General features: G+C 42.4%; 2 protein-coding genes across 2 annotated transcripts; both read left to right on the top strand.

Annotated features, from left to right (window-relative positions):
* Positions 1 to 77: 77 nt before the first annotated feature.
* On the top strand, positions 78 to 17,714 carry LOC132121430 (trinucleotide repeat-containing gene 6B protein-like). Its single transcript, XM_059530790.1, has 22 exons — positions 78 to 364; positions 1,511 to 1,598; positions 4,967 to 4,988; positions 5,238 to 5,588; positions 5,999 to 6,025; positions 6,155 to 8,956; positions 9,222 to 9,386; positions 9,497 to 9,669; positions 9,769 to 9,840; positions 10,030 to 10,236; positions 10,337 to 10,456; positions 10,714 to 10,848; positions 10,963 to 11,073; positions 12,789 to 12,987; positions 13,099 to 13,260; positions 13,370 to 13,537; positions 13,622 to 13,762; positions 14,073 to 14,165; positions 14,326 to 14,538; positions 14,687 to 14,757; positions 14,854 to 14,993; positions 15,644 to 17,714. The coding sequence occupies exons 2-22, from the start codon at positions 1,542 to 1,544 to the stop codon at positions 16,191 to 16,193; spliced, it is 5,979 nt and encodes a 1,992-aa protein (XP_059386773.1). The 5' UTR covers positions 78 to 364; positions 1,511 to 1,541; the 3' UTR covers positions 16,194 to 17,714.
* Positions 17,715 to 18,786: 1,072 nt separating this feature from the next.
* LOC132121431 (casein kinase I-like) lies at positions 18,787 to 26,273 on the top strand. Its single transcript, XM_059530791.1, has 12 exons — positions 18,787 to 18,872; positions 18,996 to 19,057; positions 19,623 to 19,728; positions 19,816 to 19,926; positions 20,011 to 20,159; positions 20,759 to 20,987; positions 21,081 to 21,251; positions 21,339 to 21,487; positions 21,597 to 21,801; positions 21,971 to 22,107; positions 22,189 to 22,258; positions 25,921 to 26,273. Exons 3-11 carry the CDS (start codon positions 19,653 to 19,655, stop codon positions 22,219 to 22,221), a joined length of 1,260 nt encoding a protein of 419 aa, XP_059386774.1. The 5' UTR covers positions 18,787 to 18,872; positions 18,996 to 19,057; positions 19,623 to 19,652; the 3' UTR covers positions 22,222 to 22,258; positions 25,921 to 26,273.
* The last annotated feature ends 1,057 nt before the right edge of the window (positions 26,274 to 27,330 follow it).

The following is a 27,330-nucleotide window of genomic DNA, read 5'->3' as shown; positions in this document are numbered from 1 at the left end:
TTTTACTATTATAGAAACGGCCAATTTAGAAGTTATTGGACTTTTAATATTGAAGGTCAAAAATCTCCCTCGGCTGCCCCCCTTCCGTCAGATTTGTCCAGACACACACATTCACACACACCGAGCAGTAAAATGGTCGACCGTCAACCGACTGACTTCACAGCGCTTTAAACACAGATTCCGCCTCTTTCGTTTACATTATCGTATTTCATATTTAAAAACTATAGAAAGAGTGGTTCTACGACTAGCTATTAGATTTTGATGGAGTATTGTATTTCACGTTGCCTCAAAACCCAGAAATTCGCACTTAAGCACTTTAGCTGTAGCTAGAAGACTAGCTGCGGTGTATGTATTAATTCCTGAGGTAAGTGCTTTGTTTTAAAGAGCGAATCATTTATAATGTTGTTTATTACTAATGACAATACCATGCTTTTAAAAACCCGAAGTAGAGTGAAAGCATTTACGTGTTGTTCAGTTTTTCCTCGTCGACATCTGCTAGCCACTAGCTTGGTTTTGCTAGTTAAATTAGCCAGCCAGCTAGTTAGCATCCGTCTGGCTGCAACTTTAGCTTTCCGCTGGTCGTAAAACATACTTGTGCTTATTTAATACCTTGCTACTTAATCTGGACAATGTTTGCATTAAATTAAATCAAATATGTGGCGGCTTTGTGGTTTTGGTGTGCAGTGTATCCCAACTCATAGTCCTGGGTCACTATTGCTTTCAGTATTTGACCAAATACATATTTGTGCATGTCTGGTGTTGACAGTTGCTTACATTAAGTTACCCTTTTGATTTTTCTCGTGATCCATATGCAAATAATCGGCGGCTTCACGGGGAATCTAACAGAACTAACCTGAGATTTACGTTGCATATGTGTCAGTTTCTCTTGCTAACAAACAAGCTGATTCGGTAACATGCATCCGAGTTTGGCAGGACCACAGAAGCGTATGATTTAACTCACTTTTTCAGTTAACGTTACTGCCGTTAAAACACTCGTTTGAATATGTGATTTTGCACGAATCGTTCGAATAGACGTTTGGAATATATGTAATATCATATATTGCACCGGAGGAAATGGGAGGGTGAACGGAGCCCCTGTCCGACGATGCTGCTCTGCCAACTGCAGGCTCACAGACAGATTCTCCCATAACGAAGATCATTAATGATTTTAATCGGCACCCCTTTTAAAGCATTACATATGCAAACTCGGGTGCATACCGATGATGTTACATATACAGTGATTTGTGATATCATGATCATGTGTTTGGTGCCGCTGTTGTGCCTCAGTCCGTTATGCGTTTTGTTTGGTAACAAGGCAGCACCTCTTACCTGAACTGGATGAAGGTGAAACTCAACGAAAATGTATTTTCCCCATATATTTAGTAATGTATACTCAGGTAAATACAGGCCTATAAATTCCTGAGAAGGTTTTACAATTAAGCATGTTTGTTTTGACGGAGACTGTTTTTAAACAGTATGATAATGTTTTTTTGTTGTTGTTGTTTTGTAGAAAGGAGCATCAGGAAAGGGAACAGCAGTTCATGGAAGACAAGAAAAGGAAAAAGGAAGATAAAAGGAAACGGGAAGCCTCACAGAAGGTAGTTATATTATGTACAATATAATTATGTTGGACTGTTACATTTTAGTAAATTGAAGGGGTCATATGATGCGATTTTCAATTTTTCCTTTCTCTTCGGAGTGTTACAAGCTCTTGGTGCATAAAGAAGATCTGTAAAGTTGCAAAGATTAAGTCTCAAATCCAAAGAGATATTCTTCATAAAAGTTAACCTCTTAGCCTGCACCCCGACGCCCTCGTCCTGAAAGCCACTCAACTTGCACGTGTCAGTGTTTATGAATAGATTAAATGAAACGGGACAAATTTAATCTTGACAAACTATGTATCATTATAAAGATTTAAACCTCGAGCATCGACGACCAATCGCTGTTTTTCAATGGAAAGCTTATAAAGACTGTATTTGCTACATTTGTGTAAGCAGTACACACAAAAAACATGAACATTGGAAACGCTGTACATACCAGATCCGTGACACGCCCTGACGCACCTGTCAGCTGATGGAGGCGGAACTTATAGCGATCGCCTTTTTCTTTGTTTGTTTTATTTTTCAACAGTTTTTATATATGTGAGAGTGTGTTTTATGTTGAATGTGAATGTATCTGCATGATTACCATCTGTTTGAGTGCAAATCAGCCCAAATCAGCTCGCTATTACTGTATGATCACGGCTATCAAAGTGAACGCGTCTAAATGAATAAAGAGAGTGGATTATTTACTTTATGGCACATATGTGTTATTACCATTTGTATAAGTGGCCATCAGCACTTATTTGCATCGTAATTCATTGTAAATACTGCATTTCTAGCAATCTCAGGATGTTCTATATTGGCAAACAAAGTTAAATCTTTTTTTATTTTTCTTATTATTCTTATTTTTCTTGCTCAAATTATTCTTATTGTATTTTTCTAGTGCTCAAATAAATCACTTATATGATGTCTAAGTTTCTGTCTAGTGTATTATAATTGAAAAAAACTATGCAGTGGTATGTTTACTGACTAAATAGTTTGTAGAAGCCTTCAATACTATTGGGAAATATATTTTCTTATATTTGGGGGGTCTAGACATAGTCCCAGAAAAATATTTGTCTCATTTTTCATGATATCTTATTCAGATTTGAAATAGAAACTCATGAGACATGTGGCTTTCAACCCATTAGTTGATCTTTTCTAGATTGCTCCAGGACTCATTTCATGTATTTTTATATCAAATAAAAAAATATTTAAGTGTGGTAAAAAAAAATTCAAGGCACTTCAGTGTCTATAACTTTTAATATTTTTGAGCATTATCAAATCTGGTTGATAAAAAGTAAAGCCCAAAGGGTCTTCTTTCCAAAGACACCGAAATGATGTTTGTAACACACTGAAGTAGGAAACTGTTACAATTATAAGTTAGGTAGAGCACTTCAGCTGTGAGTCCCATAATGGGGGGTGCTGGCTAACAGGTTAAGACTCGTCCACACCCTCCTAAAACGGCTCATTTTAACACGCCCCCACATCTCTATGTCACTATGTGGGAAGATTTGCAAAACACCGCCCAGATGTTCAGGCAAAGATGGAAGGTGTACCTTTTATTCCCATTGTGAAAGCGAAACTACTTTGTTTGGCCTTCCGAAAGAGGACAATATCCGCTTTATCATGCCTGGAGCTGATACGTGCTTGTCACTGAAGAAATGTATCAACTTTGCACTGTGGATCGCCAGAGCGGCTTTCACCATGGTTGAAGCGAAGTCCAGACCGGGGTTATCACATGTGGTTACCGCAATCCCAACGGATGCTTCTTCGTAGAATCCACCGGCCGTGTTAATCTCAGGCCGGCCCATCTCTGCTCACTCGAGCTGGTCTCCGCTCACTCTAGGCCGCAGTTCACTCCAGGCCTCCGGCCTCCGCTCACTGTCTGTAGAATTGATTTGTCTTGTTAATAGTTTGAAAGTCATCCAAGCCTCGGTTACTAATTTGTCAAAGTGTTATTTTAGAACTAGAGATACTAAAAGTAAAATCTAAAATTCAAAAGTAAATTATTTTTTTTTTTTGTCATGTTGTTCTATTTTTTTGTAATTTACTAGTTTGGCCATTGTCAAAAAAATGTTCTCATTATTTTGCTTTGGGTAGTGTGTAAAGGACTGTTGACACCAAGAAACTAACTTTATTAGCGTCCACACCAACAGACAATATTCTGAGCATGTGCTTCAGTTATGTTATCTTTGAATGATTAAGCTCAATGAAGTTCGGTGGATTCTGGTTGGCTGTCAATGTTTCAGAATCATGCATCATGATATCTGTCATGAAGCACAAATCTGTGAAGGAATAAAACTCAAGCATTGGCCTAGCAAACATTAGCCGCTTTTCCACTGTCGGGACAATGCGAGCCAGTGCTTTAAACGGGCCGGGTCGGGCTAATAGCCTAGGACCTGAAGCACCGAGGCCAAAATAGCGCTTCGTTTTCACCGTCAGGCCAGAAGCTCTGCTTTTCACTAAAACCCTCCCTTTGTTCCTCTCAGGAACAACTTCATGCAACCCCATCATTTCACCAACAAAGACAAGTTATCAGAAAACGAATAAGAATTAAGTCACTGGAACTAGCGCAATCACAAAATGAACATGATAAAAGAGGCTGTTTGTTTGCATGCTTTGTTAAATATTTAAGTTAATATTTTGTTCAATCCAAAAACATCAATGTTTTAGTATAATAAGTGATACATTGATCATAATGAAATAATTTATCAGGATTGAAAATAAGTCACACAGAAATAAAACATTATGAACATAGCCTGCTTATTCAGTCATCTGTTTCTGTTTAATTGTAGTCAAAGTAGCCTATATACATCACATTTAGAAAGAATTATCATTAATATATTCTTATTAAAGCTCCCGAACAAAAACCATTATTATATTTTTATGACAGGCCACGCTGAAATAAACTCTCGAGACAAGACTTATGACAGATAAAATATGTTACTAAATAAATACAAAATTTTGATGGAGAATAAGAAGCTGGCATCTGATTTCTTCAAGCGTTCGCATTTACCATGTTTACTTTGGTAACATTAATGGCTAGCGTGCATAGTCTTTTGCATCGCTTATAAATATCTCTGCCTTGAGTGTTTTAACGGCAAACTCCGCCTTTGTTCATAACCACTCCTCTTGCCCCAGCTGGCTCACTTTGGCCCAAGGTTTTAGTCGGGCCAAAAAACCTGGGCAGTTGGCCTCGAGGAAGCACTGACGAGGCATGATCAAGCACCGGACATGACATCGGAAACGCGTCTAGCCCTGGCATGCACTAGCACGCCCGCTTTTGGCCCGACAGTGGAAACGCGGCTGGTGTTCTGTACTTTAAGTAGCCTACTTTAAATATCCATTGTCATCAATACTGACTCCTTTTCCCCTTGTTTCAGGTTGCAGAGCAAAAAAATAAAGGTAACTACATTTTTTTTGTCTTGCTAAAAGTTTTATAATAGTTTTTGCATTTTTAATGGATTTTTTCATCATTCATGTTTGTACTGTGTACTAATATCCTGAAAGTTACATAGATAATGTGTAATTGTGCTGACAAATGAAAAGTGTGTCAACGTGTTAATGTGTGTAATCTATTTATTCTTTCCTTTACCTGAATGTAGCTTTTCTGCAGTTCTGCTCTCATTTGCTCCTAAATTTTCCACTACACAGTGCCAGAATTGACCAAGCCTCCACCTGCACAGTCTCCTGCCACCCCCAACTCAGCTTCCCCCAGCCCTGGCCCTGTCCCCTCTTCAACCCCATCCACTGCCACCCCGGCTGCTGGCGCTCTCCCTCAGGGTGGGAACAATGCTAAGCGGCCGGTGGTGGCCAACGGACAGCCCTCCCCCGGCACACAGAATTCTCAACGCTACATGCCCCGTGAAGTGCCCCCTCGATTCCGTTGCCAGCAGGACCATAAAGTGCTACTGAAGAGGGGCCAGCCACCACTGTCCTCCATGCTGCTGGGGGGAGGCAACAGCGGGGGCGACAGCCCCAATGAAACAGTGGCTTCTGCATCAGGTAAGAATCATCAAGTGAATCATTTGATTAATGGAGGAAGTGTTTATAGTTAAATTGTCCATAAGTCAACCAAATCTTGATAATGAAAATGTTGCTAACTTAGCTCAAAACACAACATAAGGTGTTGTACTGTTTTGTATCAAATTTTAGAATACTCATTGTGTCCTGTATACTTGGAGTATACTTACACACTGTAGTGTCATGCTGTAAGGGTTACATACTTTTTTGGAGAGATGTTTCAAATTTATTCTTCTGTGAAACACTCTAAAGACATTTTGATAAATATCTGTGTTTTTGTCAATACAGTAAAAGTCCAAAGTGTTGCGAGTCCAGTATTGTTTTAAAACCCCAGTGACTTAATTTTATGAACAAAAGCAGTTCTTCAAAATATCTTATTTTGTGTTTCACAGAAGTTATGCAGGTTTGGAATGGCATAGGTAAGTAAATCATGACAGAACATTTTGGGTAAATTAATTTGTCATATTGGTTTATGTGATACATGTAGGTTGTGTGTCATAAGGAAAGAATCATGGAAGTTCATGGAGAGTTTGGTATTTTGTTTCCAGATCCAAGCGAGGGCCCTGTGGGTCCAGCTGCTCCCTCACTGCCCCATACGCCGTCATCCTCATCAATCGCTGCTTCTTCAAATTATGCAAATTCCATGTGGGGGACCAGCTCTGGCAGCCAACCCCTCTCTCAGGGCAGGGAAAAGGTGATAGTGGACCGGTCAGACCTGGAGGAATGGCCTAGTATTGCTGCTGGAGATGGGTCAAAGGTGGTGGATACAACAGGTACCGGAGGTGCAGACAGTAGCGGAATTCTGAACTGCAGCAACTCATGGGGTGAGAGGCATCTCCAACAGCAAGGAAAAGTTGTGGGAGGAGGAAATGGGAGGAAAGGAGTGAATTCCGGCAGCCCCTCTCCACCCGCATCCTCCGGTTCACCAAATGAATGTATGCAGTCTGGTAGTGTTTGGGCTTCATCCTCCCATGAACTCATAGGGGGGAATGCAGTAGCAGCAGGCTCATTGCCCCCCATATCCAAAGTTGCCCCTCTCTCAGTGAGCTCCGATAGCTCCCTTGGTGTTAGCTGTGGGATTCCAGGTGCCAATTTTACCCCTAATGCCAATCCCTCTGCTTGGCCAGCCCTGGGACAGGAGGGAGCTGGGACAGTTGCAACAGAGGGTGGGTCCTCTTCTCTCCAAAGCTCATCTTTGTCTGCCAGCAACCCTCTTTCTGTGAATCAAGCCTCTCATCAGCACCAACTTCACCAAATGCAATCCAGAGACAGAGAGCCACCCTGTGGAGAGTGGGGTGGTGCAGCACTGGAACCAGGAGCAGGACCAAAAAACACAGGGGTGGCAGAGGGGGCTGATATGGACTCTGGAAGCACAGGTGGAGGGGATAGCTCCACTTCATCTTCCTCCTCAACCAGCTCATCATTGTGGAAAGCTCAGCCTTTCCCTGCAATCTCCAAAACAGGTGCCTCAAGGACTGAATCTTGGGAGGATGGAGCAGGAGGGAGCTCTGTGTCTGCTGAAGGCGGGAAAGCCTGGGGTATTACCGGTCAGGATGATCGAGGAGATTTGACTGGGGCAAGTGCGTGGGGAACAGCAAGTGGGGGTCAGACCCCCGGGGTATCTCAGGGAGCGTGGGATGGGGACCATATGTTGGTTGGGGAGTGGGGGCAATCCAGTGGTGTTGGGAGTGTCAGCAATCCAGGTGGGAAGGACGGTTCGAGCAGTAACAGCAGCAGCAGCGGTAGTGCCGGTAAACCGATGAATTCCTCCTCCACACCTTCAACTATGACAAGAGCTTGGGACAATCAGAAAGGAGTTGGGGATGTGGGAGCAGGGGAATCAAGTGAGTGGGGAGGCCAGGGTAGCAGAGGTGGGGGAGGTACCTCATCCTCTAGTGGTGGAGGAAACTCTAGAAGTGGCAATCAGCGCCATGGATACCACCGCTCTCATCAACCTCCCAACCCTGAAGTGGCCTTACAGAATCTGCTTAGCCGGTCTGACCTGGACCCCAGAGTGCTGTCCAACTCTGGTTGGGGTCAGAAGCAAATCCGTCAGAATGTGGCATGGGATTTGGAGGGAGGTGGCGGAGCAGCAGCACCAGGTGGAGCAGACTCCTCACCTACAATGAGTGCACCTGCCCACGCTCAACCGTACTCTGGTTCTTCTGGCACCACAACTATTGATCCATCTTCCTCCTCTCTGCTCCAAGGTGCAGCTCTGAATGCCAACTTAAACTCCAACTCCACCCTCGGGCCAGCTGCTGTTTCACATGGTGAAGTTTGGGATAACAGTAGTAGCAACACCAGTTCTTCTTTGCATGCCCGAGGCCCTCCACCCTCGGGTGTCAATATCCAAACCCCTGGCGTCTCACAATCTGTAGGTGGAGTAGGTAGTTCAGCTGGTGGACAAGGCAAGCCATCTGGGGGTTGGGGAGGGACTGCTTCATCAGAAGGCCAAGCGAAAAGTTGGGTCAGTGAGGGACATGAGTGGCGAGAATGTAGAGCAGGGAGCTCCTCAGGTGGGTGGGGAAATTTCCAAACACAGGGTACTCCATCAACTGGAGGAAGTGGCTGGGGTGAGATTCAAGAGGATAAAGTAACAGGCAGTTGCAAAGAAAAGAGACGGGGGGATGCAGGCAATTGGGGGACAAGAGGAAGCAGCGACTGGGCGGAGAATGAGTCCAAAGCATGCAGTGGGGGTTGGGGGGATGGGAAGAGTGGTGGAGGTACTAGTGGGGACTCAAAAGTGGGTACATGGGGTAATTGGGATGAGGAACCTACAAGAGGGTCATGGGGAACTGGAGGTACAGGGGTGGGTGGAGACATGGGTGGCAAATCTCACCAAGGCTGGGGTGGGAAGATGCACCCGTCACAGATGCCAAACAGCCAGTCGGCCTCACAGAAAGGCCCGGCACAACAGCAGCAACAACAATCACAGCCTCAATCGTGTCAGTCAGTGGACACAGGGGCCATGCAAGGGGGCTGGGGAAGACCAGCAGATCCTTCAGCCCAGAGCCAAAGTTCAGGGTGGACTTCAGGGCCCATACCCAATATTTCCAGTGGCCCTATAGACAATTTAGAGCCCAGTGGTTGGGAGGAGCCTTCTCCACAGTCCATCAACAGGAAAATGGAGATTGATGATGGAACATCTGCTTGGGGTGACCCCAGCAGCTACAACAAAACTGTCAACTTGTGGGATAAGAACAATGCCCCGTCTGGCCAGGCACAATCAGTGTCCCCTCAGCAAGGACCCCCAACCTTACAGCAGCAGCCACCTGGAAGATTGCTAACAGGCCTCGGGAATAGGGACATGAACCTTGCACATTCAACAAACAAGGGGCCAGTAGTAGGTAAGAATATATCCTTTCCTTTGAAGTCTTTGAACTCCTTTGAATTCACTGCTGCTGCTTTTTAACCCTTTGCAATCATGAAAAATTGACACCTAAATCTAAAAACCATAATTTTTAATTACCTCATGGTAGGGGTTTTTTTTTAGCATGGAATCATTGTCAGTGCAGCAGAAGCCCAAACTTGAACAGTTATTTGGTTTGATATTTAAAGAATAAAGAGTATAGAGCTATGCTTATTAAAGCATTTGCTTTGTTTATCTCTTAGCTTCTTCTGGATGGGGAGGTAGTGGCTCTCCTTCCAGTCCATGTGTGGACAACGGTACTGCAGCCTGGGGTAAACCTACTGATGCACCCACTAGTTTGGGCAACCCCGATGACACTGGCAAGGCATCAAGTTGGGGGGACCCCTCTCCCAATCCAGTGAAATCTGGTGAGTCTGAATAATTTTGTGCTAGCAGTAATGGAAATGTTTGAAATTAAACTGTTCCCAAATGTATTCATACTTCTGAACATTTTAAAAGAATGTTTCTATTTTTACAGGTTCAAAGTCTATGCAAGATGGTTGGGGTGAAGGAGAGGGCTCAGTCAGTGCTTCACGTCACTCCAGCTGGGATGAGGAGGAAGAGAGTGGTTGTGTATGGAATAGCACTGGTTCCCAAGGCAGTAGCTCATCCTACAACTCTGGAGGCTGGGGAGCCAAGAAGGGCAACAAGGTATGCCAATGGTCAGGCTAGGGCCTATATTTATGCAAATTTGAAATAGAAGTTACTCCTGATTAGTAGCTACTGAGCTATCTGTCTAATTTTCTTCAGGGTTCCTTAAAGGGTGCGGGAGACTCTTGGATGAACCCAATGACAAGACAGTTTTCAAACATGGGAATTCTGGTAAGAAATGATAAAAGATAGAGAACTGTCTTAGAGAACATGTAATTCCATCAGTAGCTTTAATAACCATTGAATTTTTTCTAGATATAGGCAAATAGTATATTGCTCACTGATACATCAGCACCTTTGTTAACACGTTTGAGTGAAGTTTGTTCTATGAGGTTTACCAATTCAGTAATTTGTTAATAGGGAGAGGACCACAGTGGTCGTTCTTTGGATCTGGCCCCTGGTCCTCCGCAGGACAAAAAGATGGAAGCAGAGAAGCGTGGCATGGGCTTAAATGAGTACAATGGAGAGATGCGTAAAGGAGGACGTGGGGGGGGGGCAGGATCAGTCTTCCGTTCACCTGGTTCCAAAGAGGTGGGGGCATGTGAACCTGGGCCTTACTATGACAAGGTATTTGCATCTCCTTATGTGTCTGAAAATGGTAATCTGAACCTCAGCTGTCACTGTGATTTAACTGTGTGTTTTCTAATATTTTGTCCTTTTTCTTTAGGCGAGTGGTCAGTTGTTTAGTAGCGGAGGTGGGATGGCACAGTCCAGGCACCAACCAGGGGTACCTCCCATCAACCCATCAGTACGAGCGCAAGTGCCTCATCAGTTCCTGTCACCGCAGGTACTTGATAATACTGTATATATAATATTACTTCAGTAAGTTGCAAAAATGTTATGTTGTCAGACAAGTTGTTTTAGAGGCAGACATTTTGTTGAGGTTTTCACATTTTTACATCTTCAACGTACTGTGCACTGATTATGAAAAATAGGATTTCACATTGTCTTTAAGATAAATTCCTATTAACCACAGAAATGCAGTTGGCTGAACTGTAAGTCAGATGTGAACTTGGTAATAAGATTAACTCATTTCTGCTGAAGGTGCCAGGCTCTGTGCTGAAGCAGATGCCTCCTCCCAGTGGGGGTGTTGGGGGAGGCATCTTTCCTCCACAGCTTTCCCCACAGCACATTGCCATGCTCAGCAGCATATACCCCCATCATATTCAGTTCCAACTGGTGGGTAATTCCATGTTGCACGCTCAGTACATTGTCTTTGTCGGCCAGATTTAATACACTCGCTACAGTTTTGTTTGGTTTTCTTTTAACCCTGTGAGTCGTACTTTCTTGCAGGCCTGTCAGCTGCTACTTCAACAGCAACCACAGCAACAACAACAACAGCAGCTGCTGCAGAACCAGCGCAAGTTCCCCCCAAACATACGTCAACAAGCAGACCCACAACAAGTACCGTCTTCACCTCTTTTTTGCTTGACTACTATTGAACTGTTAAAGCTGCTGCAATGTGAATGTTTCCCTGATGATTCTACAGTGGTCAAGTGCTCTCAGTAAATTTTTAAGCTGGCAGGAAAAGAGTTTTACATAATAACATTCTTTGTACTGGTTTCATATTACAGGATTTATATTTAATGGCTTGATCTAGCATAATTCTCTATTTAAAATGCCTTATAAGGCCAAACAAAGGTGCTTTCTAAACCTAAAAATATGGTAGAAAGGTTGTTGTTTTTTTATTAGTTTCCCTTCCCTGCTTTTCATAGCCTTTGTTCTGAATGGTCTGTATGTGAATATTGTTCAATAACCCATAAGATCAGAAAAAGACCACAAAAATTGCTTGCAATCTTTTATTTGTTTTAGTTTTTTTTGACTCATTAGCTGCTTTTCCACTATCGGGCCAGTGTAAGCTAGTGCTTTAAATGGGCCGGGTGGGGCTAATAGCCTTGGACCTGTAGCACTGAGGCCAAAATAGCGCTGCGTTTCCACCGTTGGCCCAGAAGCTCTGCTGCTCTTCACTAAAACCTGCCCTTTACACACCTCTCAGGAACAACGTCATGCAACCCCATCATTTCACCAACAAAGACAAGTAATCAGAAAACTAATAAGAAATAAGTCACTGGAACTAGCGCAATCACAAAACGAACATGGGGTCTGTTTGTTTGCGTGCTTTGTTAAATATCTAAATCCAAAAGCATCGATGTTTTAGTATAAGTGATACGTTGATCATAATTAATTTATCAGGATTGAAAATGTCACACAAAAATAAAGAGTTTTGAACATAGTCTGCTTATTCAGTCAAGTCTGTTTTTGTTTATTTGTAGTCACAGTAGTCTTTATACATCACATTTAGAAAGAATGATCATTAATATATTTTTATAAAAGCTCCCGAACAAAAAACATTATTATATTTTTAGGACATAGGCTACGCGGAGCTAAATTATCGAGACGAGACTTATGACAGATAATATATGTTACTAAATTAATACACGATTGTGATAAAGAATAAAAAGCTTACGTCTGATTTCTTCAAGCGGTCGCATTTACCATGTTTACTATGGTAACATTAATGCCTAGTGTGCATAGTCTTTTGCATCACTTATCAATATTTCTTCCTTGTATGGTGATTATAATCCACATCGGGTCAAGTTAGTTCAAACACTCACTGTGCACTAAAAGTGAGTTTTGAGCTCAACTTATTTAAAAAAAAAAAAATTTTTATGCTGGTGTTATAGTTTTTAGTTTTACGAAATGATCCGCAATGCTGACACTCTCCAGAACCGAGGGTTCTCTTCGTTCCACTCAACCTTCTGTTAACATGCTTGGATACAGCACTCTGTGAACAGCCAGTTTATTGCCAATTCATTTTTGTGACTTACACTCCTTGTGAAAGGTGTCAATGATTGTCAGAGACCATTTCGAAGGCTCAGGAAACCTTTGCATGTGTGAATATATATATATATATATATATATGTATGTATCTGTGTATGGTGTGTAGATGTGCCACATAGCACAACAAATAGAAAGATGCAGTTTGTTGTCATCTGTCCTTATAAAGTGAAAATGAAATGAGGATTGAGGTTTAACCCTCTGCAGTAGTGAAAATGTTAACAATATGAGTTCCTGTAGAATTTTATCTGTTATATATAATCCTGTTTGTTTTTCCCCAGCTTGCTAGAATCATGGCTGTTCTTCAGCAGCAGAGACAACAGCAGCAGCATATGGGAGGTACAGGAGGCAGCTCCAAACTCTCTCCTTCTCACCTTGGTGGTAGTGGCCCAAAGATGCCAATGTCAGACACCCTCACACACCCTGGCATGGCAGGATCTGTAGCAGACCTGCATCAAAAAACACAAGGAACTTATTCTGGTGAGTCTGTTTTTATTTTAAAGAGACACATGAGGGTTGTTATGCATGTTGAGAACTTGATGTAGTAGTGTTTTTATAACATGTCATCTGTCCTTTTCTGTGTCTTGGAAGGGTTTGGGCCTGGAGTGAGCCTCTCTGGTCTGGAATTGGGTCCCATGGTTGGTGGCCCAGCTGGGCTTAAAGACAATGTGGGGCAGCAGTCTCGTTTCAAGTGGATGATGGAAGGTCATTCCCCAGCCCCATCACCTCCTGAAAGCACTCTCCATAAAAATGGTGCAGTACTTTTTTTGTGACACCTATGAGTTTGGGTTATACAGAGATGTGTGAAATGTACTGGTACAAGTTTGACAGTACCTCTGTCTCCTGTTTCTCTGATATATAGGTCCCATCGCTGCTCCCCTCAAAATGAGAGGTGGTTCCCCATACTCCCAGTATGAGATGCTGGGAGGTGAGAGTTTGGGTGTGCCTTCACAGGGGCCGTCAGATCACTGGCACAGAAGTCCTGGAAACAAGATGGGCGCCAAGACTGGCACATCCAGCTGGCCTCCAGGTAAACAGTGATGCACATCTGAACATTTTCATCTTCGTCACATGTGAATATACCGGTTAGGAATTGAAATGATTTTCGCTTCAGAGTTCCAGCCAGGAGTGCCTTGGAAAGGAATTCAGAGCGTGGACCCTGAATCTGATCCTTACATGACCCCTGGAAGTATGCTGGGCTCATCAATGTCAAGCCTGAACGACAATGAGCACCAGTTGCTAAGAGACAACACAGGTACAGCTCCCTTCACTTAATGGTTTAGAATGGTTAGTACATGTTTAATTAGTTAGTGGTTGTGTCCTTTTTGTTTTATGAATCATATGAATCACCTTTTGAAAAGATTTTCTAAGATCATAAGAGTCTTGGATTAAATCAGGTTTGTTCACACATTTGACTGGTGTTTTATAACATTGATTTCTTCTTTCAAAAGTAGTTCCTCTGCCACAAACATACACTGTGGAATAGGCTTTGAATTTTAAATGTCATTTACCTAGTCATGTAAATGGTAACAAGCAAGTCTTGTCTTTTGCATGTGTTTGCATAGAATCAAATCCCTCCTTCAACACCTTGCTGCCTTCACCTGGTGCCTGGCCCTACAGTGCCTCAGAGAGCCCCCTCAACAATGCACACAACCAAGGTAACAACTAAGCTCTCTTCTCACTAGACGTTGCTTTTTTTAATTTGATTTGATTTCAGAAAGACACAAGACTTAATTTTTTGTGCACTTAACTGAATTGTGTAATTTCTCCCTAGTATTAATACTCTGAATATATTTTGCTGTATTCTTTATCTCACAGCTAAGTACACAGACTACAAGCCCAGCTGGCCACTTGAGCCAATAGGACACAACAAACATTGGAAGACCAATCGCAACAGCTCTTATCTGTCACGCCCACCTCCTGGACTGACCCACCAGAAACAGCCCTCCGTTTCTCCTTGGTCAGGAGGAGGCCCACGAATGGGTAGAGGCTGGGGTGGCTCTGGAGGCCAAGAAAACCGATTTGGGCCTGGTAATACAGCATCTTAGAAGCCGTAAAACATTATTGAAAATGACAGGTGTTAAAATGAAACATTATGTAGACATTCACTGAAGTGAATTCAACTTGTTTTAACTTTTAATAAAGGATTAGACCATAGTCTCACTCTTTATCTGTGCAGGTTCTGCGTGGAGTGATGGAGGAGCCTCTAAGGGGAGCTGCTGGCTGGTGTTGAGTAATCTTACCCCTCAGGTATCTGTTATGACTTATGTTGTTGTTTTTTTTATTTAAATTTTTAATGAGTTCTCTAATTTCATTGCAATGATTTGTATCATTTGTTCTCTGCAGATTGATGGCTCCACTTTGAGGACTATCTGTATGCAACATGGTCCGCTTTTGACCTTTCACCTCGGTTTGACTCAAGGTAGTGCTCTGATTCGCTACAGTACACGCCAAGAAGCAGCCAAAGCTCAGAGCGCACTTCACATGTAAGTGTCTATAAATCTATATCCTGACCCAAATCCATTTTTCACATTTTAGCACCCTCTCAAAGCTCGCTCTCACATCAGAATAAAACATAAAAAAGGTAATTTTGTAAGCATTTGAAATAAATAATATTGTGATTTGCTGATATAGGCAAGAAAGTTATTGTGAGCTGTAACGTTGCAGTTGTGCAAAATAAATATGCTGTGAGAAATAATGTCATGATTTCGAAAAACATAGGTGCAATTATGTGAAATAAGTAGATTGTGAGACATAACATTACAGTTTTGAGAAATAAAGACAATTAAAAAAACAGGTGCAGTTGCAAGAATTATTTATGCTGTGAAATAAAGTTGCAAGTTGGAGAAACGGGCACAGTTTTGAGAAATAGTGACATTGTGAGATCCGTAGTCACAATTGTGAGAAATTAAGTCACAATTACAAAATACAATGGCTCAACTGCAAGAAATCGCTTCATGGTGTGATACAAATTGTGTCAGTTGTGAGAAAGTTATTAGACACAATGTTGCAATTGCAATTAAATTACAATGTGAAGTTACCTATTTGAATATATTTTGTTTTAGTCTGTGGCAGAAATGGGCTTCCATACCTTGTAGATGTCTTCCTAACTGTAATCTTTGAAAATTCCTTCCAGGTGTGTTTTAGGTAACACCACAATCCTTGCCGAGTTTGTGAGTGAGGAAGAGGTTGCTCGTTATTTTGCACATTCCCAGAGTGGAGCTGGCGGAAGCGGCAGTGGAGCCGGTGGTGTGGCTGACTCCGGGCAGGCAGGCGTTACGGGGGCCGGGGGTGTGGGTACCATCAGCGCTGGGAGTGGCGAGCGAGAACGGGCTGGAGTGGGAAGTTTGACGGCAGGAGGAAGCAACAACAGCGGCGGAACCGGGCCCTCTGGATCTTCCTGGCAGAGTTTGGAAGGTACGGGCAGCTCCCCTGACCCAGCCTCTGCCCAGGGAGCAGGCCTAAGTATTTTCACCCAGTGGAGCAGCAATGGTGCTGGTGGCGGCGTGGGAAGCAACACAGGCGGCGTTGATCCTGGCAGGGCGGGGTTGTGGGGCAGCATGACTCCAGGGTACACAAGCAGCAGTCTGTGGGGGTCTCCGGCCATGGAAGATCGGCACCAGATGAGCAGCCCTGCAGCGCTGCTGCCTGGAGACCTGCTGGGAGGAGGTGCAGACTCTATCTGACTGATGCAACCACTTACAGACAAATACACATGCAGCAACACTCACACATATACATACAACAGATATATAAATATAACAGCTATCCTCCTATGTTATCACAGATGCAGGAATATAGGAACATTAATCAGAATACAGGCAATTTGTGCCCTTTGTCACTCAGATGGGCGCATAATGCATAAATATACATCCAAGTATTTAGTATACATTCGTAACACCTATGTAGACGTGATTTAAAGGTAAGCACTCAAACATCAGATGCAGGTAAACTGCTGCATTATGAAACCTAGCAAAATGCATTAATACAAAATGATACAGATGACACTGGTTACAAATCTACACACACTGTCATTTTTACCTAAGCAGTGTTTTGAGCTCCCCATAATCTGATCTTCTTCACAACATGGAGCATGGAGGAGCAGTGTGTGGTAGTAAATCAGTACTGATACACGTGTACACGCACACAAACATCCCATTTCTTCTTCTCCTTAAATGAAGACTTCAGCAAGACTTGAACAGGACATGCAAACAGTTGGACTTAAATGCTGACTCAACTGGATGAATCCTAAACCTTGAGGTCATAAAGATCACACACGCATACTGAGACGCTCTCACTCAAGCGTGCACTGTAAAGGTAAAACCAGACAAAAAAGGACAAAAATATGCATCATAAAATGTTCGTTGAATGCTCTCATTGTTAGGCTCCATTTTCATGCAGACTGAAATTACTCAAACACTGTTCTGATGTCTGACAAACTGTATCTCGTTGTCTTTTTTTTGTTTTAAATGATGGTGAAATCCAGAATTTTCGTTTTTGTTTCCCAAACGCTGACCTCGTTTTTCTTTTTCTTAATTGAGTATGTTGTCATAATGATGATCACTTGGATGTTACTTAGCTGTACAAGGTGCCCTTTCTGCCTGTGCATGCATGAGTGAAGTCCCAGGTAATGGAGGCGACGTTCTTTTGTGAGGCATCGATGAATGTGTGACAGCCAGAGATTAACAAGCGTGGTGTATTTACAAAGATCAGTGCTGGATTAGGGCAGTGAGTAAATGTATGAGTGACAGCTTATTTCAGGTGTTTGATGTCTATGTGTGCATGATACGTATGCAGGTGTGGCTGACTGTGTGTGTGTGTGTAGACGGCAAGTTCAAGAACATTGGCACTAATGAATATTTCTTAAGTTGTGGTTTTAGCAGCCTTTTTTTGTTTTATATATTGTCTGAATTGCAATAATTATAATAAAGAAAATGATTTTTTTAGAACATGCAACCAACTGAAGGCATTCATACTGAAACATGAAACATGCCAAAACTTATTGTACCAAGCTGAGCTGGATGGGTGTTATAGAAACACTTAAAAGTTACCAGTTGTTTATTTTTGTTGTCGTGTACCATTATAAATTAAGGCGGGCTTTATCACTCGTGTTCAGGTTTTTTGTTTCTGATTTTACAAAAGAAATTAATTAAAAAAGGAAAAAAAAGAAGACAATTAATAAAGGTTGAATTTCATTTTGTTGTCAATTGTGTGCATTTTCCTTTAATTCATGATTTAGGTGTGTTACTTCTGTTTAACATTCTCAGCTAGAATCCACTCTTATAATATTACAGGTTTGTAAGGGTCGTTTTTGTTTTATAACCTGTTTAAATGGATGAATTTGCTTATTAGGGCATTGTTATATAGTTAGGCCAGTCGTACTCAACCTTTTTGACTCATGGGCCCCCATTGTCCACAAAAAGGCCTCATGAATTTTCCAGTTTATTGTATTAATTTTTTTCTGAATAAGGATAAGGACTTATTTTTTACTCAATATCTACCTGATGAAATCTCTTTGAGCTTGACATAATAAAAATATATATTATTTCTAAAAATGAGTTATTTATAAATGTACATGACTTTACAGTTCTAGAATATCCATATCTAGGTTGTCCAAGACAATAAGGACACTGGTTATTCGAAGAAAAAGAAAAGGGTGTGAATTAAGATAATATAATGATTGGTCTTCATTAATTGTTGAATCTTTTTAATGATTTTAAGTCTTTTTGAGACCGATTTTAACTGTTATCAATGTTTAAGGGTTTATTTTAAATTAAATTAAATTTATGCATTTAGCAGACGCTTTTATCCAAAGCGACTTACAGTGCAGTGCATTCAGGCTATCAATTTTTACATGTCGTGTTCCCGGGGAATCGACCAGTTGAGCTACAGGAACACATTATTTTGTAATAATAACTGACTCTACATTAGCCCAGTTATTACACGGCCATCTACTAAATAAGCAAATATATAAAATATTACCTTTTTTATCTTTAAATAAGTTGAAATAAAAAAATACAAATACGTACTTAAAACAAGTATTAAAATAAGGTACTAAGTAAGGTTATCAAAATCAGTTTCTTAAACAGCAATAATTGTATATTTTTAAACATATATATTTTTAGAAATACATGAGATTTATATAAGACTGTTTCGTTGATTAAACGGAAGCGTTGTGGTTTGTGCTTGCGTGCTGTGTTTAGCATCAGTGTGCGGATGGAAGAGAGGCTGCGTGCGCACATCATGCGCGCGGCCCCTTGAAGGGATCCGGGTCCTTTCGCAAGTTTGTGAATGACATCATTTCTGTGACAAGTGCGCTGGGATACAAACAAGGGAGGCTGCTTCTCGCTAGCCCGCTAATGCAAGTAGGTCACTCCGTGTGCTGAGATATGAAATCAAGGATTTAAAAATCAGAGGAGGAAAGCAGTGGTTAGAATTACATTTGTGATGAGACGTTTACAATTACGCTTGCACTCTTCGCTGTCCAGGGTCCTGTCTCACGAGCGCAAGCCTGTCGACCAGCCTCACTTTACCACCATCCTCACGTTAGGTAAGAAAGATGTTCCTGCTTTCAGGTCATATCAGGATACGAGTCTTTAGGATTCATTCAGCTGTCCTGAATAAATGTTAATGTCAACACTACGAACAGTTCGTGAAATCTCGGGATCAACATGGTCTTGGGTGCGGCTGCTACAAAATTGACTGAAAACCGCTGAAGACATAACTTACCTCTTGTTTGAAACGCCATAAAACACTCACGACAATGGGTCATTTTGACTAGATTCCTAATTCTAACGCTTAAAGCTTGCACATTGATAATCGCGATGGTGCATAAGATTAAATATTAACCTGTTCGTTGCAAGTTCGTAGGAATTGAACAGCAACTGTGTTCGGATCACATCACATGACTCAGATGTCAGATGTTATATGCATGACTGCCAGTGCTGACTGCAGGTCCAATTTTTTATTCTTATTTTTATATCTGAAATGTGAATTATATTTGAGCTGGTGAGCTGAAGTGAGCATCCTAGTCACATCTGCTGTGTGCTGAAATGCAGATCTGAAACTGTTTGAGACTATTGCATTTGATCTAAATCATGTTAATATTTTTGTAGGACTCTAAGGCTGCTTTCAGAGAAGGAATCATGGAGTTACGTGTTGGGAGTAAATACCGTCTTGGCCGAAAGATTGGAAGTGGCTCCTTTGGTGATATTTACTTGGGTAAAAAGTATATTAATTAGACGAATTGGCTACTGATGGAGATTGCATGGAAGTGTTTTGTCCTGATGTTGTTTAAAAAACTTGCAGGTGCAAACATCACATCAGGAGAGGAGGTAGCCATTAAACTGGAGAGTGTGAAGACTAAACATCCACAGTTACATATTGAGAGCAAGTTTTATAAGATGATGCAAGGTGGAGGTGAGAACTGATTTCCTTTCGTTTTCTTTTTGATCGTACGAATGGGTTTCTAGACATGTCTCTTCAAACTTCTTTCAACCTTAGTGGGTATTCCCTCAATCAAATGGTGTGGTGCTGAAGGGGATTATAATGTCATGGTGATGGAGCTCCTGGGTCCAAGCTTGGAAGACCTGTTCAACTTCTGCTCAAGGAAATTCACACTTAAAACAGTCCTGCTGCTGGCAGACCAGATGGTAATTGCATTGAATGTATATAAACAGAATCTTAAAGAAAAAAAGTCTTATTATCGCTCATACTTAGGATGAATAATATTTTGCTACAGACATGACACTTTGTCTTACTGAGGGGAGTCTTGTGTTACATTTGTAAGTGATAAGACTTGGGGGAGAAAATGGGCAAATATTCTATACATTTATATTGAAAGAGGGACTTGAGTCGTATCTAGGGATCGGAACATCATAAAAACTTGTAAACAACCAAATAGCAACACGCTCAAAACTCCAAATATATCATAGCAATTGTATAGGAATGCCTTTGCTACTATCTTCAATGCCCTAGGGTAATAAATGCAAGTTTTTACTATATAAAAAGACAATATAAAATGTATATAGGTTTATATTAAGTTATATAGTTATTTATTATCATTTGAATAGCCTGGCTGCAGAATATTCATAAGAAAAGCAATATAAAACCTCCTCAATAAATCAGATTGTAAATATGTAGTGCTAAAACATCATTTTAACCCAGTTAAAATTAAATAAATGAAAATAGATAAAGATTTTATACATTTGAGACAATTCTTTTAAATTGGTTTTATGTTTATTCTTTCCAGATTAGCCGAATCGAGTACATCCACTCCAAGAACTTCATTCACAGAGACATTAAACCTGATAATTTCCTGATGGGGCTTGGCAAGAAGGGAAACCTGGTCTACATCATAGATTTTGGCTTGGCCAAGAAGTATCGTGACGCCCGCACACATCAGCACATCCCGTATCGTGAGAATAAGAACTTGACTGGCACTGCCCGCTATGCCTCCATTAATACTCATTTGGGCATCGGTAAGGGCACCAGAGGGCCACTGAAATGCATCCTGTTGGTAAAAATGGACTCTTTATTTTGGGTTATTCTAAATGTCCCTTCTGTTTCCACAGAGCAATCTCGACGGGATGATCTTGAGTCGCTTGGCTATGTTCTTATGTATTTCAACTTGGGTTCTCTGCCTTGGCAAGGCCTTAAAGCAGCCACTAAAAGACAAAAGTACGAGCGAATCAGTGAGAAAAAGATGTCAACCCCCATTGAGGTTCTTTGCAAGGGCTATCCATGTGAGTTGATGTGATTTGATCAGCTCGAAAATCATTTGAAATAAAATTTCTCATTTAAATCTTTTTTTTTTCACACATTATCTCCAGCCGAATTTTCAACCTACATGAACTTTTGCCGCTCTCTCCGGTTTGATGACAAACCTGACTACTCCTACTTGAGACAGCTGTTCAGGAATCTTTTCCACAGACAGGGATTTTCATACGACTATGTGTTTGACTGGAACATGCTGAAATTTGTATGTCTTTTTAAAACATTTTGCAGTATTTATTGCAGTACAGTTCAAATGTGCATTATACTACTATATATTAAATTGCTCACTTTGTGGGCTTTTCTGACTGTGTCAGGGCTCCAGCAGGACAGCAGAAGATAAAGAGAAAGAGAAAGAGCAGAAGGGAGAGGGAGAGGAGAGGGATGAGAGGACCGGAGGTGCACCGCCGGGTTCTGCGGCTCGTGCTTTGCCTTCTGGCCCCAACCTCCCGGCCCCTAACAGGGTGCGCAATGGCCCAGACCCCGCCAGCTCAACACCTGCCTCCCGTGTGCCACAGTCTGGTGAGTCGGAGGATGACCGGAGGTGTGATTGATGTCTGTTCTATTTATGAGCAGGTTATTTATGAAGTATGTGGTTTCTCTTTCTTCTGAAACCGCATTCTCCTGACCTTCTGTGCTGTTGGTTATTGAAATCAGCACTTACAACGTACCTGTTAATTTGTCTTTCAAGGAAATGCATCACCAAGAGCAGGCCGAGGAGCTGAGCGGGAAAGAAGAGTGTGTTTACGGCTGCACCGCGGTGCTCCTGCCAATGCCTCCCCTGACCTCCCTCTCCGTCACGATCAGATCCGCATCACTCCTCCACAGGTTTCCATTCACATACTGGTTCTTTGCTTCGTTCCCTGATATTTGCTTTTGTTCTGACCTTTCTTCGTCCCTCTCACACAGGTCAGCGTTCCATTCGAACACATGGGGAAATGAGCTCTGCAAGCTCTCTATCATTTACTGTTTTTAAGAGGTTAGTGATTTTTGTGTGTGGATCTTTTCGTTTATCCACAAATGCATTGAAATGCAGATCATACTCATAATGACTTCTAACATATACAATACACCTCTTCTGTGATGTGCATGTTTTAAATTTCTGAATTGTAAAATGAATCTGGATATTTCTGAGCGTTATGTTATGTCAGGGAGATATAACTGTCCTGATATCATAATAAAGAAAAAAAAGCATTATGTTTTTTTATGGCACAATCTCTTATTATTTCTTTAAAATATCAGTAAAGCAGTTATAATTTAATTATGTAAATATAAAAAGCATTAAAACAGGAAATGACATCAGAGAGATGACCCCTGCATTGTTTGTCAAGTTCAATATGTCTATCAATGTGGCATTTTATGATGGTAAGAATAGGGTTAGGCACGATTAATTCAGGTTGTAAAATGTGATATGATCCAACCCCCTAAAAGCTTTGATATTTATGACTTAATTCATGATTAAATATTAATTAACGATGCATTTTGATCAAAAGTGACAGTAAAAGACATACAGTATATAGTTACAGAAGTTTGATTTTAGATTCTGTTCTTTTGAACTTACTATTCAAATATATTTTTTAAGCATCACGGTTTCCACAAAATATTTAGAAGCACAGCTGTCTTCAACATTGATAATAATAAGATTTTTTTTTTTTTTGGAGCACCAAGACAGCAATAGAATAATTTCTGAAGGATCATATGACACTGAAGACTAGAGTAATGGTTGCTGAAAATTAAGCTTTCCCAGGAATAAATTAAATTTAAAAATATATTAAAACAGAAAAGTTATTTTAAATAACATTTCACTATATTACTGTATTTGTGATCACATAAATAGGCTTCTTTCAAAAACATCTACAAATCTCCAAAGATAGTATATGTTAGATTTTTCTTTATCTTGAACCTGCTTATTTGACTCAGCTACTATTACTGTCACGGCTTACGCTGCTGGAAGGAACACGAAGCCGAGGGATAAACGAAACAAGGATTTATTAACTCAAACATAGGCATGGTAAGTAGCAAAATAACAGGTGGCAAGAGGCAAGTGGCAAGTAACAGGTGACAAGTAGACATTTAGACGAGTAGACCCGACAGAACTGAAAGGACAAGGCTTTTATAGAAGGGATAATTGGGGAAACACAGGTGGACGGCATGACTAAATTAACAGGGACATGGAACACATGGGGAAATGACTAGACACACCTGGGAACTAATCAAAACCACACACGGAAGACAGAAACTGGGTCACAGGGGAAAAAAACACACAAAATAAGTCCAGGTGTGTGACAGTACTCCCCCCTCCCGGTAGGTGCGTCCTCGCACCGTAGAAACAAAGGGAGGCGAGGGTGGGAACTTGGGAGGAGGTTCCGGTGGAGGACAGCCTCCCAGGAGGGGGCCAGCAGACAGGGACTACAGAGGAAGGAGCCAGGGAGGAGATGACGGAGGGAGGAGCCAGGGAGGAGACAGGAAGGATGTGAAACAGGAGGTACCCAGCAGGACCCAGGCCACAGCCATAACGGCCCAAGGTGGGGCCGACGGTGGAAGGAGCCATGGAGGAGGAATGGTCACTGACTCCAGGGACTCGACCCACGGCAACGGAGCAAGTGGAGGAGGAGCCCGAGGCGGAGACGGAGAGCCAGGGTGACGGGGAGGAGCCGGAGGTCCTAGGCGGAACAGATGGCTCTGGTGACTGACGCAGCGATGTGGATCCGGAAGGCCGCGGTGAGGCCAGAGTGACCGAGGACTGAGGTGTAGCCGAGGGGATGAAGGAGCCTGACGGAGCCGGAGGGACGGAGGGATGAGGCGAAGCCGGAGGAGTGGAGTCCCGAGGCATAGGATGGACAACGCCAGACCAAGGCGGAGCCGGAGGGACGAGGGAGCCAGGCAGAGCCTGCGGACTGCCGGGCCACGGCGGAGAGGAAGGAGCTAGGAGCCATGGTGGAGCCGACGGGTCAACGGGCCGAGGTGGAGTCCAGGCCTCAGAGGCTGGAGGCGGAGGTGAGGGAGACGCCGACCAAGGCGTCGCTGGAGAATGGCGGTCCCGCTGAGCTCGCACCACAATGATGGTAGGCTGAGGGCGAGCAGAGGGGCAGCCAGGCGACAGCGGAGGAGGAGGCAGGAGTGGGTGGGAATTTTGGAGGAGCAGGCATTGGAGTAAGCTCTGGGGCTGGAGCCCTTCCTGGGCTTAACGGAGGATCAGGAGCCCGTCCTGGGCTTAACGGGGGATCAGGAGCCCGTCCTGGGCTTAACGGGGGATCAGGAGACCGTCCTCGGCTTAACGGGGGATCAGGGGCCCGTCCTGGGCTTAAAGGGGGATCAGGGGCCCGTCCTGGGCTTAACGGGGGAACAGGGGCCCGTCCTGGGCTTAACGGGGGAACAGGGGCCCGTCCTGGGCTTAACGGGGGAACAGGGGCCCGTCCTGGGCTTAACGGGGGAACAGGAGCCCGTCCTGGGCTTAACGGGGGAACAGGAGCCCGTCCTGGGCTTAACGGGGGAACAGGAGCCCGTCCTGGGCTTAACGGGGGAACAGGAGCCCGTCCTGGGCTTAACGGGGGAACAGGAGCCCGTCCTGGGCTTAACGGGGGAACAGGAGCCCGTCCTGGGCTTAACTGAGAAACTGACATAGGTGAATAGGAAACCCCCACATTTTGACCCATTTGGCGCTCCACATTATGCTCCCTCGTGGTGGGCAGTGTCGCCGGCTCTCGCACCTGGTCTGACGGGTTGCTCTCTGGCTCTCCGTCATCGGTGGGCTCGGGCTTATGCCTCGTACCGTGGGGAGATTGTAGGCTGGGCTCTGGGTCCAGAGTGGACCTGGCGAGATCCTCCATTGGGCCGACCGTGAGAGGTGACCCATTTCTCACCAGATTCCACTCTATGAAAGCGGCGAAATCCTCCCGAGGACCATCTTCGGGCGACAACGCTCTGCACCTGGAGTTCAGGCTGGCGTGATAAAAGGTGCAGAGCGCGTGGTCCGGGTAGCTGGTGGCATTAGCTATCCAGAGAAACCATCTGGTATGGTCCTCGAGAGACAGTCCCTCCTGCTCCAGCAGGAGGAGGAGGTATTCGGGGCGATAGAGGGGATCCATGACCCACTACGGAAAGAAAAAGACTGTGAAAAAACGAAAAAAAAAAACGGAGGGAAAACACGCAGTTTATAACTTTTTAGGTCGGGTCTTCTGTCACAGCTTACGCTGCTGGAAGGAACACGAAGCCGAGGGATAAACGAAACAAGGATTTATTAACTCAAACATAGGCATGGTAAGTAGCAAAATAACAAGAGGCAAGTAACAGGTGACAAGTAGACAAGTTGACATTTAGACGAGTAGACCCGACAAAACAGAACTGAAAGGACAAGGCTTTTATAGAAGGGATAATTGGGGAAACACAGGTGGATGGCATGACTAAATTAACAGGGACATGGAACACATGGGGAAATGACTAGACACACCTGGGAACTAATCAAAACCACACACGGAAGACAGAAACTGGGTCACAGGGGAAAAAACACACAAAATAAGTCCAGGTGTGTGACAATTACTGCATAATAAATAGGTTTCAGTATTTGAAGTGTACATTTTTCCCAACACTCTAATATAATTAACTTGTAACTAAATCGTTTACATTTGCTTCATTTTGCAGGAATACAACAGACAACTCCCCTAAAGCATTTATATTCATCTTTCTATGTAAAACGGGAGTGTGAGAGAGGCAAGAAGCAGAAAGAAAGGAACCACATTTTTGTAAAGGACAAAGTGCCCCCCCATCCTCACGCACTGCAGGTTGTTGCTGTTGGAATGAGACATTGAAGATCACAATCCTCAAGGCCCAAACAGTGGAAGTGGAAAAGAGAATTGTTACCTGTGGCCTGAAGAAGGTTCTGGTTGTTCTCTGTTTTGTCTGAAATGCTGAGAAAAAGAAGGACTTGCTTGTTGGACTGTAAAGTAAAAATGTAATATTGATAGAATGTAATAAATGTAACCCTTGCACAAAAAGTGTTGTATGTTGACACCTTACTGATGTATGAGGGTTTCCTGGAACCATCTTTTCCAGGTTAAGTATTAATTACGCAAAAGGTAAGAATTTCCAAGAATGTTGTTTCCAGTCAAACCGGTGTTTGGGCTGTAGAAAACACTGAATGAATATTTCAAGATTGCACACTGAACAGATGACCTTTGAATTGTTGGAGATTATGATATGAATATGGGCTGTGGTAAACTAACCTAAAGATCATTTTGAGCATTATTAAAGGCCTGAATTCCACTCCACAATTACACAGCTGAACAATGTGGTGCAATTTGATATGATTCCTGTATTTACATTAGCCATGCCAACCTCATTTATAAATGAACACACATATCCACAGGATAATTGTCTTTCTGAATCTTTCTGAATCTTGTGAACATATTTAGCTATTTTGAACACTAAGCATTTTTACACAACTGGTGTAATAACTCACGACTAAAGGTGTTGAATTCCAGTTTACTTCTTTGAAAGTATTATTAATGGATTATTATAATTGCGTTGGCTGTCTTATAAATCAAGAACACGTAAACACGGGGGGGAAAAGTGGTGTGTAACACTTTACATGTACGTAAACGTGAAAAGTGGGGAAACTGACACATTTTGTAAGTGAATTGTTTCACATAAAACTACATTTCAAAGTGTTATAGCATGGAATGAAAAAAAGTAAAAGAAAACATTTATACATTCTTGGATTACAATTCCCTTTTCCCAACAACTGCCTAATAGTAAGTAAATATATACAATCTTAATTACTAATACATAGTATTTTAGTTCGCAACTTACATTCGAGACTTACTGAGCAACTCAGAAATTTTGACATAAAAAAGACGTTCCATTTTATGAATAACGTATATGAGCTAATTCGGTTGGGAATACGTTTGGATTAAAAGAGTAAATACTATTTATTAAACGAAACGAACTATTTATTTTTATTTATCTGTATGACTCTATCAAACGACGTTCCATATTACATAATTCTTAATAATGCATTATTTACTGTAAATTGCGTCACTGGAGTAATGGCTT

The sequence above is a fragment of the Carassius carassius genome, chromosome 39 (assembly GCF_963082965.1).
Source record: "Carassius carassius chromosome 39, fCarCar2.1, whole genome shotgun sequence".
In the NCBI taxonomy this organism is placed as follows: domain Eukaryota; kingdom Metazoa; phylum Chordata; class Actinopteri; order Cypriniformes; family Cyprinidae; genus Carassius; species Carassius carassius.
The sequence above is the reverse complement of the archived record's forward strand: the minus strand, read 5'-3'. Positions and strand labels throughout refer to the sequence as shown.

What these genes read in the sequence shown, in the direction of transcription:
- LOC132121430 (XM_059530790.1), top strand. Translation starts at nt 1,542, where the DNA reads ATGGAAGACAAGAAAAGGAAAAAGGAAGATAAAAGGAAACGGGAAGCC. An exon ending in AAACAAGGGGCCAGTAGTAG is followed by an intron (nt 8,957 to 9,221) that starts GTAAGAATATAT and finishes TTTATCTCTTAG; the next exon opens with CTTCTTCTGGATGGGGAGGT. An exon ending in TTTCAAACATGGGAATTCTG is followed by an intron (nt 9,841 to 10,029) that starts GTAAGAAATGAT and finishes ATTTGTTAATAG; the next exon opens with GGAGAGGACCACAGTGGTCG.
- LOC132121431 (XM_059530791.1), top strand. Translation starts at nt 19,653, where the DNA reads ATGGAGTTACGTGTTGGGAGTAAATACCGTCTTGGCCGAAAGATTGGA. An exon ending in TAATACTCATTTGGGCATCG is followed by an intron (nt 20,988 to 21,080) that starts GTAAGGGCACCA and finishes CTGTTTCCACAG; the next exon opens with AGCAATCTCGACGGGATGAT. An exon ending in TCCGCATCACTCCTCCACAG is followed by an intron (nt 22,108 to 22,188) that starts GTTTCCATTCAC and finishes CCTCTCACACAG; the next exon opens with GTCAGCGTTCCATTCGAACA.